Source organism: Octopus bimaculoides, chromosome 9 (genome assembly GCF_046866305.1).
Source record: "Octopus bimaculoides isolate indiv1 chromosome 9, ASM4686630v1, whole genome shotgun sequence".
Lineage (NCBI taxonomy): Eukaryota > Metazoa > Mollusca > Cephalopoda > Octopoda > Octopodidae > Octopus > Octopus bimaculoides.
This window is the reverse complement of record NC_142936.1, coordinates 11,556,548-11,572,982: the sequence shown is the minus strand read 5'-3', so window position 1 is coordinate 11,572,982 and position 16,435 is coordinate 11,556,548. Positions and strand designations below refer to the sequence as shown.

General features: G+C 35.0%; 1 protein-coding gene across 7 annotated transcripts in view; it reads right to left on the bottom strand.

Moving 5' to 3' along the window:
• Positions 1-4,030: 4,030 nt before the first annotated feature.
• LOC106879997 (uncharacterized) overlaps positions 4,031-16,435 on the bottom strand; it is a 319,599-nt gene continuing 307,194 nt past the window's right edge. For all 7 annotated transcript variants that reach the window (XM_052970417.2, XM_014929780.3, XM_052970416.2 and 4 more), the window contains one exon: positions 4,031-15,839. In XM_052970417.2, coding sequence (XP_052826377.2) covers positions 8,134-15,780 — 7,647 coding nt within the window. In that variant the 5' untranslated portion in view covers positions 15,781-15,839 and the 3' untranslated portion in view covers positions 4,031-8,133. The remainder of the gene's footprint in view (positions 15,840-16,435) is intronic.

Below are 16,435 nucleotides of genomic sequence, written 5' to 3'. Positions count from 1 at the left end.
AGCATAACAGATACTTTTATCCCTTAGATAGTTATTCCAACCTCTAACTCTACTAACCTTATGTGTGTGTGTATATATATATATATATATATATATATATATATATATATATATATATATATATATATATATATAAATATATGCATATATATATGTATATATTTATGTGTGTGTGTATGTGTGTCTATGTTTGTCCCCCCACCATCACTTGACAACTGATGTCAGTGTGTTTACATCCCTGTAACTTTGTGGTTCAGCAAAAGAAAGCGATAGAATAAGTACTAGGCTTACAAAGAATAAGTCCTGGGGTTCATTTCTTTGACTAAAAAAAAAAAAAAAAAACACCCTCTAAGGCAGTGCTCCAGCATAGCTGCAGTCAAATGACTGAAAGAAAGGAAAAAGAAAAAAAAACCAGCATTATTACCATTATTTATCGAAAGGAACACTAATACTACTTTGTTGCTTAAAAAAAAACAAAAGGGCAGCTCCAGCATGGCCAGAATGAAATGACTGACACAATAAAGGTGAGGTGTATATCATCCTATTCCTGGAAATCCTGGTAGAAAAACAAAGACAGAGAACAGAGTGAATGGAAGGCCATTGGGTGAGAAACAAATGTTGAAATGATTTTGATGAGATAAACCCTGGGAAAGTATCCACCAAGAAATACTGCAAATAGTGGATGGTCGTATAAAAAGAGGCACAAGTTTATGGTGTTAGGGGAAAGAGAGAGAGAGTGAGTGCATAAAGTGTAATATACCTGGTCCAGGTATATAACTGGTATCTCATTTTATCAACTCTGCCCTGCCAAGAAGTTAAAAACACACACACATTTACATATATACACACACATATATATATATATATATATATATATATATATACATACATATAACATATATACACACACACATATATACACACACACACACACACACACACACACACACACACACACACACATACATACATACATACATACATACATATATATATATATATATATATATATATATATATATATATATATATAAAAACACAATTTTCGGTGTGTGGTGAAGCAATACTTGCTGAACCCCTAAATTTTAAATTGTGTTTATATATTTACTGATAATGGTTTTTTAACACACCGAACTACTTGGTAAAATTACTAATTATCAATTAATTTATCAATTAATTATTAACTTTTAACCTATGTCTGTATGAGTTTATATATATATATATATATATATATATATACACACATACACACTCAAATATTAACCTAGATAAAGAAATTATAATTTCTATTTCTAATAGAATAATTAACATCTAAATAGATCTGAGCTTCAAGCACTCAAATTCTTTAAAAATATTTTTATGTTTCACACAAAGCTAAACCATTTCAAATCAGTTAAAACTTATTTGAGGGACCCCTACATTTATTTTTATTTTCTTTCACAGTACAGTTAATTAAAAACCAACCTCATTTAATCAGCTTTACAAACAGTGTTTGTATCAGAAAAAATCTCCATTATCAAACAGACACACACAAAAGAAAAAGAAAAAAAAAAAGAATAAAAGAATGTCAGAATCAATGACAATAATAACCAGAGATATATGATGAGAATCTTAAATTGTTACAGTTAAGATATTCTATTTGCTTGCAATGTTGCGTGAATGAATGAATAACTATTTCACAACTGTCAAACATTTATTTCCAATACTGAACACTATTTTCTGCCTCAGTAAAGAGAGGCGGATTGAGTTAATTCCCTTGTTCAAGACTATTATATACTACTTGTAGTGAAGTGCCTGAATTAACTACACAAATTTTTAGAGCACAAAGGTGATTGACTTAGTGTGGTTAGGGCATTCGGCTCATGACTGTATAGTTAGGAGTTCAATTCTTGGTGGTGCATTGTGTTTGTTCCAGGGCAAGGATTATGTCAAATTGCTCCAGTCCATTCGCTGGCAAAAATGGAGTGTACTTGCAATACAAAGGGCCAGGCTTGTCAAACACTGTGTTCCGCTGAACCTCCTTGAGAACTATGTTAAGGGTATTCATGTCTGGAGTACTCAACCACTTGTACATTAAGAGCACAAAACAGAACTTCACTTACTAAGAACTTGTTCATTTATTAACTATAAAACAAGTAGCCAGTGCTGAGATTGTTGGTGTATGGAATCAAATCTCCAAATTAAGTTATGCTTGCAGACCTTCTGGAACCGAAGATAAAACCACATTTAGGTTGAACTATTATTGACAAAGTTATTTGAGAGAAAGAGAGAGTGTATGTGTGTGTGTGTGTGTGTGTGTGTGTGTGTGTGTGTGTGTGTGTGTGTGTGTGTGTGTGTTTCCTTCATGAAAAACATACAAATAATATTATAATACCTTTCATATTTATGAGACAGTTTGAAAGAGGGTACATACATCATACTTTGTGTACCCTGCTTCAATTATATAGTTTTGATCTTTAAAATCTTTATACATATATATACACACACATATATATACATATAATGCTAAGAATGAAATGCCTTGACTAGTGAAGTGACTGTTTAGCAGAGAGGATCTCATGATGACAACACCTCTATTAGAAGCTCACCATCTTAACCATTCAGCAACAATATAACAGTCTAAGAAGACCCACAAACGCTGACTTTAATGGAGCTTTTTGCAATGGCAAACAGCACAGCCCCAAAATCAAGACATACAGATTGATCAAAACACACACACACACACATACAATGTTTGCATATGTGTACATACATACATTCAATATGTATTATATTTACACAAAAATAAAGTCATAGCGCTGACTACCTATTGAGTTGTTGTGCACTTTCAGTAATATCACGCATAGGTGAACTAAAATTCTACGAATAGATTCATGTGCATTGTATCTATCTATTGTCTAATAGTCCATAAGTCAAGAAAAAATGTATTCGTATCTTTCAATAGCGTGGATATATCAATCAAAGTGTACAGTATTACATATCCATTACATCCAATCTTACCCATATTTCATTCCATAATGGCTACCTCTGATGAGTGCAGGGTTATATAATCGGACTATTATCTAACACCTTCATTGAATGCCTAGCACAAAACCGATTGGTAAGATTGGTTGTAATGAATATTTTTATACTGTACACTTCGATTAATATATATATATATATATATATATATATATATATATATATATTAATTGGACAGGTATCTAATTTCATAAAGAGAAGGTTATAAAATGGAATGTGGATTATGATATCAGTTTGGGTTTGTATAAATCTAGATACAAGTTGTAGATAAATGATGCACAGTTCAACTATTGTCAACAATAGGAAATAGAAAAAAATAATTCAAAATAATTAACTGAAGGAATTAGTTGTTTTGCAATGAGAAATTAAAAATTAGGTGAAGGTATTGGCGTGTAGTAAAAATTTTGGTTCCCAATCACATGGTTCTAGGTTCAGTTCCAAAGCATGGCACCTCAGGCAAGAGTGTTCTATTATGGCCTTGGGTTAACCAAAGCCTTGTGAGAGGATTTGGTAGATGGAAACTGAAAGAAGCCTATCAAATATATGTTTGTGTTTGTGTCCCTGTAACTTAGTGGTTCGGCAAAAGAGATCAATAAAAGGATTGACTCGTTCAACTAAAATTCTTCATAGTAGCTCCCCTGCATGACCACGGTCTAATGGCTAAAACAAGTAAAAGAGCAAAGATTAATGAAAAAAGTGAGTAAAGATTAATGAAAAAAGTGAGTAAAGATTAGCAAAAAGGAGTAGATCAAGACAGACATATGGAAAAACCAGTATGAAAAGTATTTCCTAATGTTTTGTTACAGGTACAAGACGAGACATTTTTAAAGAGAAGTCTAATTGATTAATTAAGCTGAGTAATTAATTAAACTTGTTTTACCAACTCTAGAAGAATGAAAAGTCAAGACAAGAATCATCAGGATTTGAAACCCATAAAGGATCATCAGCCTGCAAGGAATGTTAATCTGTCACTCTCCTAATCCTGCTAATCTAACTGTGTGGTTAAGAAGCTTGCTTCTCAACCACATGGTCTTAGGTTCAGTCCCAATGTGCAACACCTTGGAAAATTATCTTTTACTATAGCCCCCAACCAAAATCTTGTGAGTGGATTTGGTAGACAAAAACTGGAAGAAGTTTACTGTGTGCGTGTATGTGTTTGTGTGTAACCTTGTGTAGACACCATGAGATAGTTGTAAATGAAAATCACTGTCATACAAGCAAAGTTGTTTGTCTCCAGTCTTCTGTGAAAAACCTGTCTAGCTATAGGAAGGTGTTTAACTAACCTGGAAAGAGTTGAAGGTTGGCATCAAGTAAGGCATCCCAGCTTTAACAAAATCTGCCTCAACTAATTCTATCTGACCCATGCATGCATGGCAAAGTGGACAGTAAATAATGATGCAACAGTTGCATACTACAGTGAAGGAGGAGGCTGAAATCAATTAAACTGACATCAGTATCTGACAGCGAGTTCATTTTACTGAACCTCACAGAAGAAAATCAAAGACAAGCCAGCCAAATGCTAACTTGGACTGCAAAGGGACATAATTACATAGAATATAATTATAATTGTCTAACCTATGTGGCATGAGGTGGAGGAGAGAAACAGATGTGAAAAGGAATGAACAAAATGAAGGCATATCATTCACCAATCTGTCTATTCTACCTATCCACCCCCACCCCAAGTGAAAACGAAGAAAAAAAAGGAGAATGAGCTTAAAAAATACTTTCCCTAATATTGTTGTTATAGAAAGGAAAAGAAATTACTTAAAAAATATAAGAATTAAATAAATGAAAATATGGGTAACAGAAACGAACGGTGTTAACATGGTCATGATGACTGATAATAATTATTGAAATATTTTGATTATTAATGATGAAATAATATGAGATTTGTGTTCGTGTGTGTGTATGTATCAAAGAGAGACAGACAGACAGATAGACAAACAGACAGGGTGTGTGTTGTGTTTTTTGTCCACATTTTAATGTCATCGTCCAACTTGAAATATTTTCACTGCTGTTTAAAACAGTTTAGCTGCTCTCGATTCTACATTAAGTAACATGTTTTCTTTTTGGATTCAAAGAATCTGAAAGATATGCATCATCTTTCAAGGATGAAACTGGAATGTACCTTTTTCGTTTTTCTTTCAAAAGGACAGAGAGAGATAGGGAAAAAAGTTATCGTTTCATTAACTTTAATGAAATAATATGATGAATTAAGTTTGAAAAAGGCTAACTCTCACCAAAGTGGAATGTTGTGAAAGAATTTGGACAATTATTTATTCTATAACACAGAGAGAAAAAAAAAAATCAAACTTCCCAGAAGCAGAGAACTTACTATGCTGAGCTGGGTATGTATTTTTAAAATACAGACTATATATACACATATGTAATACACACACACACACACATACATTCATATAACACATCCAGTACATGCAGAGTTATATATGGGTGTGAGTGCGTGTGTATGCGTGAGCACAAATCAAACTAAGTTATGAATGCGTAATAATGGCACATGTACACACACACACGTACATAAATATGGATAACTGATTAGAAAGATTTAGTAGAATAATGTAAATAAATGCATAAAAGGTTAAAAAAAAACTAGTCATTAAAAAAAACCAAAGCATGTATTTATACATGTGTGTGTATGTGTGTGTGTGTGTGTATATATATATATATATATATATATATATATATATATATATATATATATATATCAATTAGTGTTTGACTTTTCATATAAACTATACATAAATCATTAATGTGCGCGTATATATGTGTGTGTGTATATATATATATATATATAACACACATAAATACATCTACATTTATTTATGCATACATAAAGACACACACCTATATATATATAATATATATATATATATATATATATATATATATATATATATATATATATATATATATATATATATAGATATATATCAGTTGTTTGTGAGCTTGGCACCACTGAAGAGCCTGCAGTTGGAAGCAGCAACTGATCACACACATACACACACATGCATACATGATGGAATGGTGAAAAGGAATTTAAAAAATTGTCAAAGAAAAATATATAATTGTTTTGTGGGGGGGGGTTTTGTGTTTGTGTGTGTATGGGTGCATAATTTTTGAAGGGGGACGAAGGAGGAATGTTTCCCGCCTCACTGGAGAGGAGGGGAAAAAAATGAAAATGGTTTTTAAAAAAAAATTCTAAAATTTACCAATAATAATAATAATGACAGAATTAAAACAATGAAGGTCTGTAGAAAAGTCAGCACTATTAGTAGCAATAACAATCAACCGAATTCTAATATTCTTCTATCTTACAATCAACAGTCAGATATGTTTCAGATTTCAAGTGGAATGTGGTTAGTTTTACAAAGTTTCTTCTTTTCTTTTTGTATTTCTTTGTTGCTTTTTTTTTTAATATTTTCTCTTCATTCATTCAATTTTTTTTTAATTTTTTTTCTATTTATATTTGTGATTCTATTAGTTTGTTTATTTTTAACATTTTTCTGTTGTTTTTTTTTTTGTGTTTGGGTTTTTTTCCTCAAAAATTCAAAAAGACAAAAAAAAAAATTATTTTCTTCAAATCACTTCCCTGATGCATTGCAAAGGCACTAAATGTGTAATAACAGCATTTACAAAATAATCTGCAAAGAAGTTTATTAAATTGTTAGGTTTCCTTTTTCTTTTTTTTTTTATTCGCCTAAGTCTGTAGAACTTGCAGAATTTTTATCATTTTTTTCCTAGATTTTTTTTAGATTCTTGGCTTGAAGATTTATATCATTGTTGAAATTATTCTGCTTCAAAGAATACTGCCAAAAATTGTGTGCTCTAATATTTTGTTTCTCCAATAATCCAAAAAAATTCAACAGACTTTTCAAGTATTTTATACATACATATATATACATACATAAGTGTCCCGTAATTCTGACTGCAGATACCAAAAATGCAACCTAAAATTTCAGAATATTCCAGGGAACTTTTACTCTTGTATTTTAATAATCATTCTTTAGCATTTAATCACTTGACATCAGTCGCAGAATTTCAATTCTTTTAAAATAAGAATGGCTATTGATACTATTATTCTTTTCAGACTGACTGTAATTCTTCAAAAAATTTTGATTTAGGAAATCTAATTTGATTCACCACAGTTTTTTTAATGCTTGTTTGTCTGTCTGTATCATTATTTTTAAGAATAACTTTTAAAAACTCCAAACATCTGCATGAATCAATAGTGTGGTCTCTGAATTATCTTCAACAAGATGGTAAAAGCCTGTCTGCTATAAACATATGTATTTGTAATTCTAAAATACTTATATTTCATTTTCATCAAGTTCTGCAGCAGGATAGAGAAAATTTTGGTTAACTTTAAAATTCTGTTTGGTTAACTTTAAAATTCGTGCCATGTTGAAAGTCACGTAAAATTGGCACCAGATTCTTAATCAATATTAATCTTGTTTTAAGAATCATTATGACAACACTACCATTGCAAGTTTAGAGGTTTCTTCATACCAAGTAAAGAGGCTAAAAATATTGTCCAAAAATTTGTTAGTATCAGTGAAATATGATGTGAAAGTGAGGGAGAAAAAAATGCAAGTGCTTTACAATGATTCTAAAATAAAACAGAAAGTTTTTTTTTTTTTTTGTTCTTGTTCACAAATGAAGCATCTCTCTTGAGCAAACTGTGCACGATAAGACAGAATGTTATGTTTTTTTTTAAAATTTTTCTTCATAGGCTAAACACAGAAGGAATGTAATTAAGTTAAATAAAAAAAATAAAAAATGAAAAAGAAAATTGCTTGGTGGCATCACGCGAAAGGGAAGTAATCATGTTGGAGAAGCGGACTTAATTCAAAGGATAAACCATTTCTTACCGAGAACGAAATGGAGTGATTTTAGTTAGAGACTTGCCATGTCTTGATTTGTTAATTACCATAAGAACAAGGTAAATTTCAAACCCGATTCAGACAAAATATAAAACAGTCGAAGCCAATGTTTTGCTCATTAAAGGGTTTCTGATATGCAATGAGCATCAGGTAGCTTCTACCCCGGGTTATAGGATTACCATGAACTTAAGAGTTAAGTGAGTATAAAATTGAGTTATTGCTGGATGGAGTCATAAGCTTTATAATGATGCTTTTCGTGTTCCTGCATGGAGGTTTCATCATCAAATCCACGGTCACAATACTGACATTCAAAAGAAGTTGAACCTAATTTTGATTTTGCAGATGTTGGACTATCATCAATTAGATTGTTGCTGTCTTCTTCTTCTTCTTCTTCAACAGGTGAACCTTCACCTGTCTCGTTAATTTTCAGTTCGTTTTCAGTCGGACTACTCCTACTTTCTAACTTAGTGTTTACACAATCATCATTATTTTGGCTAGTTTCAGAAACTCGACAACCTAATTCAGCTGCATGTTCTTCTGATTTGTTTTCTGTCCTCCCAAGCCTATTTCCTTCTTCTTTTTCTTCTTCTTCTTCATTATATGTCTGGTCGTAATGATGTGTTGTCATATGTTTCTCCATTTCAGATTCTTTTCTGCAGGTAAACTGGCAGTAACTGCAGGAAGTCGAGTCGTCAATGTCTTCATGTTGAGACTCATGTTGTTGCAATATATCCAGGGATGGTGTGGTGAAAGGGCATTGGTCACAGCGATATCCATCCTCACACTCGTTCTCGCTACTGTACTTTCTTCTTAAAGAGTTTTCGTTGTCACACTCCTCATCTCCAGCTGCTTGTTCCAGTGTAGAGGAATCTAACTTGGAAGTAGAACACAACAGATTGGTGATTCCATTATGAATTTCCATATGTTTCTGTAATGCCTCCCAGTTTTCAGTGCTATAGTCACAGTAGTTGCACACACACCGTTCGCCAGGTTCATGCATTTTCATGTGAGTCTCCAACAAATGCTGAGCATAACAATGATAAGGGCACTTAGGACAGCGCAACCTAGCTTTGAGAGTTCCCTGATTGGTTTTTGTATTCATCTGAACACCATTAGCATCAACAGAATTGCACCCTTCGTTTTCAGATAAATGAGTTCTTTCATGCTGTTGCAACAGATTCCACCGACTGACGCTATAAGAACACTGACTACACTTATAGCGAGCTGGGTTGCGATGTAAACCGAGATGAAGAAAAAAAGAGCTTTTATTATTGCAGGAAAATGGACATATTTTGCACGAGTAACACTTCTTAGTTTTGGGATTGATAAGATGTCGTGCATCGACATTTTTTAGCTTGTTACAACTTCTCGCATCAGTTGTAGATTGCAAAAGAGCTTCTCTGTTAAGGAATGTCAGTTCATCTGGATTGGGGTCGAAATTTGGCTCCCTAGAATGAACCTTGCGGTGTTGATTAAGTAGATTTAAACGGTTAGCACTCCAATCACAGTAATCACATTTGTATTTGCCTTCACAGCCATGCATGCTTGAATGGACGTTATAACTTTTTAAAGAATTAGACATATAAGGACAAAGTTTGCAGTGGTAACGCATTGCTTCCTCGTTACCTTCAGAACCCATCTCAAGCATTTGGAACTTTTCACTGCCCATTGCTTGCTCATCCAATAAAGACAGGTTTATATTCCTGTCAGTGTTATCTTTTGAAGATTTTTGGTTCATGTAGGCATTATGTGATGAGAAAGAGGAGGAAGGTGATGAGAAATCCATGACTGGCATATCTTCAGGAGAAGCCGACGGTGGATAATTCGTTTGTTGTGAATGAAGACGGGAATGTTGAGTCAACAGGTTAAACCGATCAACACTGTAATTACAAAAATCACATTTGTACTTTAGGCTGGAATTGTGGAACTGGGAATGTCTTTGAAATACAACTGCAGTGTTACAACTAAACGGACAAAGACTGCAATGAAAGTTTCGCCTTTTGCTTTCATAGTTTTGATCATCAGACAAATGTTTTTCTTCATCTTCAAGCATATCACTTTGTTCATCACCATCTCGTTCAGTATTGGCTCTGATCATTAGAGACACTGGGACGGAAGTACTTTCACCTGAGCTTGGTTTCCTTCTTCTATTAAAATTATCAAAAGATTTTGGGGTCAACAAGTCTTTGTTATAATCAGATGATTCCTTGAGAGTTTTCACAGAATTCTCATCGTAAGGATCGAGTACGACATCTTGGAATTCTTTTTCTTGTTCGCTGGCTTCATCACGATGAAATTTTAGATGCTGCTGTAACAAGTACTTGCGTGCAGCGCTATAGTTACAGTATTGGCACTTGTAACGACTGTTCACTATGTGCTGTTTACGATGTTTTATGATATTATTCTTGCAGCATGTTCGATATGGACAACGCGAACACTTGTACCGCACTCTGCCAGCCATTTTCACTTGCTTTAACATTTGTTGTAGGTTCAACTTACCACGCCGTTCATTGTTGTCGTATTTAGGATGAAAGTGGTCTCCACCCATCTTTTGTGAATTAGTTTTGTTATTAGCTCCTTCGTTAGACCTGTAATTTATTTGGGAAGTATTCATACTGCTGATATTATTATTGTTGTTGTTGTTGTTACCGATGCTGTTAATGTTGTTGTTGTTATCATTATTACTGGGATTCTGGTTGCTGTTGTAGTTGCTGGCAGAGTGTAAAGCAGAATGGTCACAGAAAAGGTTGACATGATCAACACTAAAATTACACTCACTACAGCGATACTGACCTTTATAACCATGAAATTCTTGGTGTTCTTGCAAAGATTCTTTAGTGGTCGTCTTAAATGGACATTGTAGACAGAGCAGCATATTCTTTGGAGGAATCTTCGCAGGTTGGTGAGTCTTTGACAGATTTGACATGTCACTGCAATCACAATTTAATGGTCTTGCATTCATTGGGTTATTTAATTTATTATTGAATTTCTTATTTGTTGTATCAGAGAGGTAAGGGGTGTAGCTTAACTCGGGTACTTTCTCTCCGTATTTCTTAGTATCTGCGAAATTATGGCTGATATAGTGAGTACGAATATGTGCTGAGGTGTTAGCAACTTTGGGGCTGCAAAAAGAACAATTTGGGCATCTATACATATACTTTCCATTTGGTCCATTTTCAAGAATAGGTAAAGATGGCGAAATCTCAGGATGTGAGCCTTCCACAGGTTTGGGAGCTATGGGTCTTAAATGAGATTCGCTGCTGCTTCCATCACTTTTCTGAATGTAGGTTGGTGTCGACAGTATCACTCTACTTCCCATTTCTTGTTTATGAGGTCCATTGGGTGAAGTTTTATCTGATGCAGAGCTGTTCAACGGTGACTGTTTCACATCATGTCCATGACTGCCACGCATGTGTTGATGTAGCAGATTAAGTCTGTCAATACTGTAATCACAGTACAAACAGGTGTGCTTACAGTTGCTGCCGTGCCTTTCCATGTGGCGAGAATACGTATTTGAACTGGCACCAATGAAAGGACATTTCTGACATTTAAAAGGACCACCAGTCTTTCCAGGGCTCAGATTCTTTTGGGGCTTAGTAAGCTGGGTAGGTAAGACCTTTTTAGGAGTCTGAGTAACTTTAGGTAGAATCGGGTTAAATGCTGAATTCTGACTCACTGCAACACCATTATAGTTGGGAGGCGGTGGTGGGGGAGGTAGATCATCGTACTTTATGTTGTTTTCGTACTCTTGTTGTTGAAGCAAAATTGGATGTACAGATCGGGCATGTTGGTAAAGAGTACTGATGTGAGCAAACGCCGCCTCACACCATTCACACTGTAGACGTTTCAAAGACATGTCATGCATTGGAGACATTCCATTTATGAACCTATTTTCTTTCTCTTCCATTTCTGTCTCTTCCCTCTTGTAGTCATTCGCATCCAGTTTCTTCCCTCTGTTGAAGTCATAATTGCCAGAGTTAGAATAATATTCCAAAGAATCGTCACAAGTCAAGTCCATATCTTCGTTATCTTTATTAGATTGCCAGACATCTAAAAGTTGGGAATAGTGAAGAATTTCATTCAACTTGGATTTATCTGATGTTTCAAACTCTGGATGAAGATAAAGATGGTTGATTAACTGTATTTTCTGATGGACACTGAAATCACAGAAGAAGCATTGGAATGCATTGGAACCTTGAGGTTTGTGTCCTTCTTTGTGTACAACCAAATCCATGTCATCTAAGCATACATACGGGCATTTACTACAGTGGTATTGTTTGATGGGTCTACGGCAGTTCTTGAGGTGACGAGTCCGAGATGAAACCTTTGCAGTGTTTGCTACTGGAGGTTGTGCAGCCGGATCCGATGAAGTACTGGTGTTCTCGTGAGTTAATTGATGCTGGGAGAAAATAAAGGAATCGTCTGAAACGAAGTTGCATTTTGAACAACGGTGTTTCACGGTTTCTTTCTCGTGGGTCTCTGTATGCTGATCTAGTGCTAGTTTAGAATCGGATTCAAAAAAGCAGTGATTGCACTTGTAAACTTTGGGTTCCTCTGATACTGATACATCTCCGAATACGTCAGGACTTGAATGCTTCCGTATATTATCGATTTGGGAACCATTGCCAGAACCATAATGGTTATATGTACGGATGTGTTTTTTAAGGTCACATTTCCAACGAGAGCTATATGTACAAACTTCACAAACATATGGCTTGTCTTCAGAATGTAGGTATGCATGTCGTTTCAGCTCAGCAGGACTATGACCAACAAACTGACATTCTAAGCAATGATATAAACCATTATTTATTAAGTCACGGAAATATGGATTTGGTTTGGAAACTGATTCCTTTCTTAAGTCTAAAACTGAGGGTGGTTTAGCTGGTGGGTCAACAACATCAGTCGACACTTTATCTGATATATCAATAATCACAGGAGGTATTTTACCAGGAATAATAGGCTTGAAAGAAAACTGGTTAGCATCTCCATTAATCAAAAGATTACTTGGTGCTTTTGTCATTTTCTCGTTATCATTTGGTTCTTCTCTTAATGTAACCACAACATTGGGTGGTCCGAACTTCATCTTGCTGTTGTCGATGACATCCTTCACCGTTCCTCCGCCACATCGTTTCATGTGTTTCACGACATCCCATTTCCACTTGCTTTTATAGCTGCATTCGGGACAACAGAACGGTTTCTCGTCTGAATGGTTCTTCATGTGTTGAGTTATTTCTGATGGCCAACGTGCACGATACTGGCACAATGTACACTTGTACGGCAAAAGAATATCAGCACAGGATCTGTCTTTCTCATTGGGATTTACCGAAGACAGGCGCTTATTGCGATTTGAAGACATACTGATACGTTGTCTTAGAGCAGCATTGACAGCTTTGTGTTGCTCTTCAAAAGATGAAAATTGATCCGAACAGCCTGTCAGGCGTTCAATGGTTGGCTGGATACTAGAAGTATATAATGATGAACTTTCCAAAGAGTCAGGCTGAGAGCTGGATGTTTTGTCTTTCACTAAAGAATAGACATTGGTGATCTGAAGACCAGGCATACTGTTATCATCAGAGTCTCTTTCGTTGTAGCGAATCCTTTCGGGAAAGTTATTCAAATAAGGTGGAACAGAGGATGACCTTTCACGAAAGAATAGGGGAGAAGATCTGTTGCTATGTGAAAATCTGGGAAAACGAAAATTGTCGCTTCTCATTTCCAAATCTAAATATTTCGAGTGAATTGCTGTCAAGTCAGTTTCAGACAACCTACGTTTCTTCTTGGGAGGCAAAATTATCGAGTCAAGGCTTCGGCTATCTACAAGTGCATCGGCTGTTCTAGAAATAGTCGGCTCGGAAATATTAGATCCTAAAATTGTTGCTCTACGTTTATAGGGGTTAGTTAGAGTCGAATGACTTTTCTCAAAATGCTTCACTAAATCCCACTTCCATTTGTAAGTCGAACCACACACCATACATATAAACGGACGTTCTTCAGAATGAGAGACAGCATGTTTTTGCAATTCAGCCGGCCACTTTGCTACAAAATCACAACGGCTGCACTTCAACTGACGCTGTTCAGTACAATTAAACTCATTCGAAGACAATGGCATGCGTAGTAAATGGTAAGTTTGTTGAAGTCCATGTGGAATTTTCTGGATTACGTCTCTATGTTCGTGAATCTTTTTAACATGGACCTCAGCGAAATGCTTGTTTAGTTCCTCTACACAATTGAAATGCTGCTGACATTCTGCACATTTAAATGCCCTTTTATTTAGATGAACTGCCATGTGGGAACTGTAATCGATAAAAGTTTTTGCAACAAACGAACACCTTGGACACTGTAAAACTGGAGATGTTTGTTTTTGATCATCCCCACCCTCAGTCATGTCCTGTTCATTATCCCAAATCGGTTCAGCTTTTATAGACATGACTCCTGAGACATTAGCTGAAGGATAAGGTTCCTTTTTAAACGAGAAGTCAATTGGTTCTCGCTGTGTGTTGGATGATAGAGATGTCGGTGTCTTCCTCGATAAATCAAGTACTCCTTGGTCTGAATTTGCTTGACCGGAAGATTGACCATTTTGTGTTGAGTAGACGGATATGTAAGAGTTAGTGACAAATGGTCCAATCATCTTAGGCATAACACAATCACTGACTCCTGATATTTCATGACACACTCTACCATCATCAGCGTAACCGTTTGATTGGCCTTCCTTTTTGTAAATGAGCTTTTCACACGAGTCCTTCCGATTCATTTCATGAGTAATTTTTGTATTTCCCAGTTTCACTGGATTGTGAGGAGATGAAATTTGCTTAATACCATCTAGTTTCTCATCAGCATGCTTTTCTTTCCAATGTTTGTTTAGAGACTTGCGCCATTTATAAATATTTCCGCACTTTGAACAAGAATACTTAATACCAACATCATCCATAACCTCAATATACTTTGCAGGGTCAACTTCTTGACGTGTGCGCTTTGTTTTCTGTTTCTGGGAGTCGTCAATCCCATTTCCCTCTTCCATAACTATTTCCATATCTTCATCATCTAATTCATCTTCCATTTCTTCATCTCTTTTTCTGATATCCACTTCAGATGTTATGATAATGTCAGAGGTATCCTGGGTGTTTTCCCCTGTCAAAGTTATTGGCCCCAACACACCTACTGAGCTAGAATTGAACTCAAGGCCAGGAAAGTGAAGCTTACGATGACGAGGAAGTTTCTGTTTGTATTTAGTTGCATAATCACACACATCACATTCATAAATGGTGAAGTCTTTTCCATGGATATCTTTCTGGTGATGCAAGAAAATTTTTGCACTAGTTGATGAAAAATCACAAAAAGGGCAGATATACGTTCGGTTTTGAATATTGCCACTTCTTATTGGAGTATGGGAAAAGGAATCATCTTGGTCTTCAGCTATTATTAATCGGTCTTCTAGTTCATCATCCTCAGTATCCCTGTAAATGTGGTCAGAATTTTCATCGTCCTCTTCTCGGCTCATCTTATAAATGTTATTGTTGTTGTTACTGTTGATAAAGAAATCAGGCTTAGAGTTCCCAATCTGAGGGCTGCAAGATTTGGCACTGTTTCTTCGATATGTATTGTTACCAGTGGTGTTGCTGCTGTTGCTGCTGTTGTTGTTGTTGTTGGATACGGAGTTTTGAATGCAATGGCTATCTTCCGATTCACCGTGGGCAGATAACTGGTGCTGCGAGAACTCTCGAGAGTCTTTGCATGTAAATTTACACTGCTTACAAATGCGGTTGCGTCCTCCCTTCAACGAGTTATCTTCTACAGATAATACTTGAGTTTCAGATTCTTTGTCTTCAGTAGCTCGACTGTGTTCCTCGATGTCGGCCATGTTGCACAGTGCAGGCTCTGCAGTACGACAGCACTGCCAGATGCACACAATTCATATATCTGAAATAGAAAAAAAAAAAAACAATTAGTTCTCATAAACAAAACAATTCCACATGAGAAAAATCACTAATTTTACAATTAGTTTTAATTAAAATTAAACAAGTTTCATGTAAATTTAACCGAAATGTAATTATTCCCTTTCTCTTTACAAATTTCATGTAAATAATACTAAAACAAAAAAAAAAAGTCATCCATTTGTGAGAGAAAGGTGAAATTGATTCACACCTATACTAATTACAAGGTTCATATTTATTTTATCAGATGACCCTGATGTCATTTGAACTCAGAACAAAAGAAAACGAAAGCAAATATTTTGTCTGCAGCAAAATTGCCAGTCTATCACATTGATATTTCATAAGACATAGAAAGACTACAAATTTATAGATTTAAGTTTATATATATATATATATATACAAATAATATATGAGTATATGCATATATATGTACATGTATGTACATACCTTCATCCACATGTATATATAGATGCATATCTGGGTACATGACGTTGCAAAAATAAAACATGGACAAAATGATAAACAAGGTACAGAAAACACACAGGCAACATAGAGAACATTTCCTTCATCAGCTGCCACCAT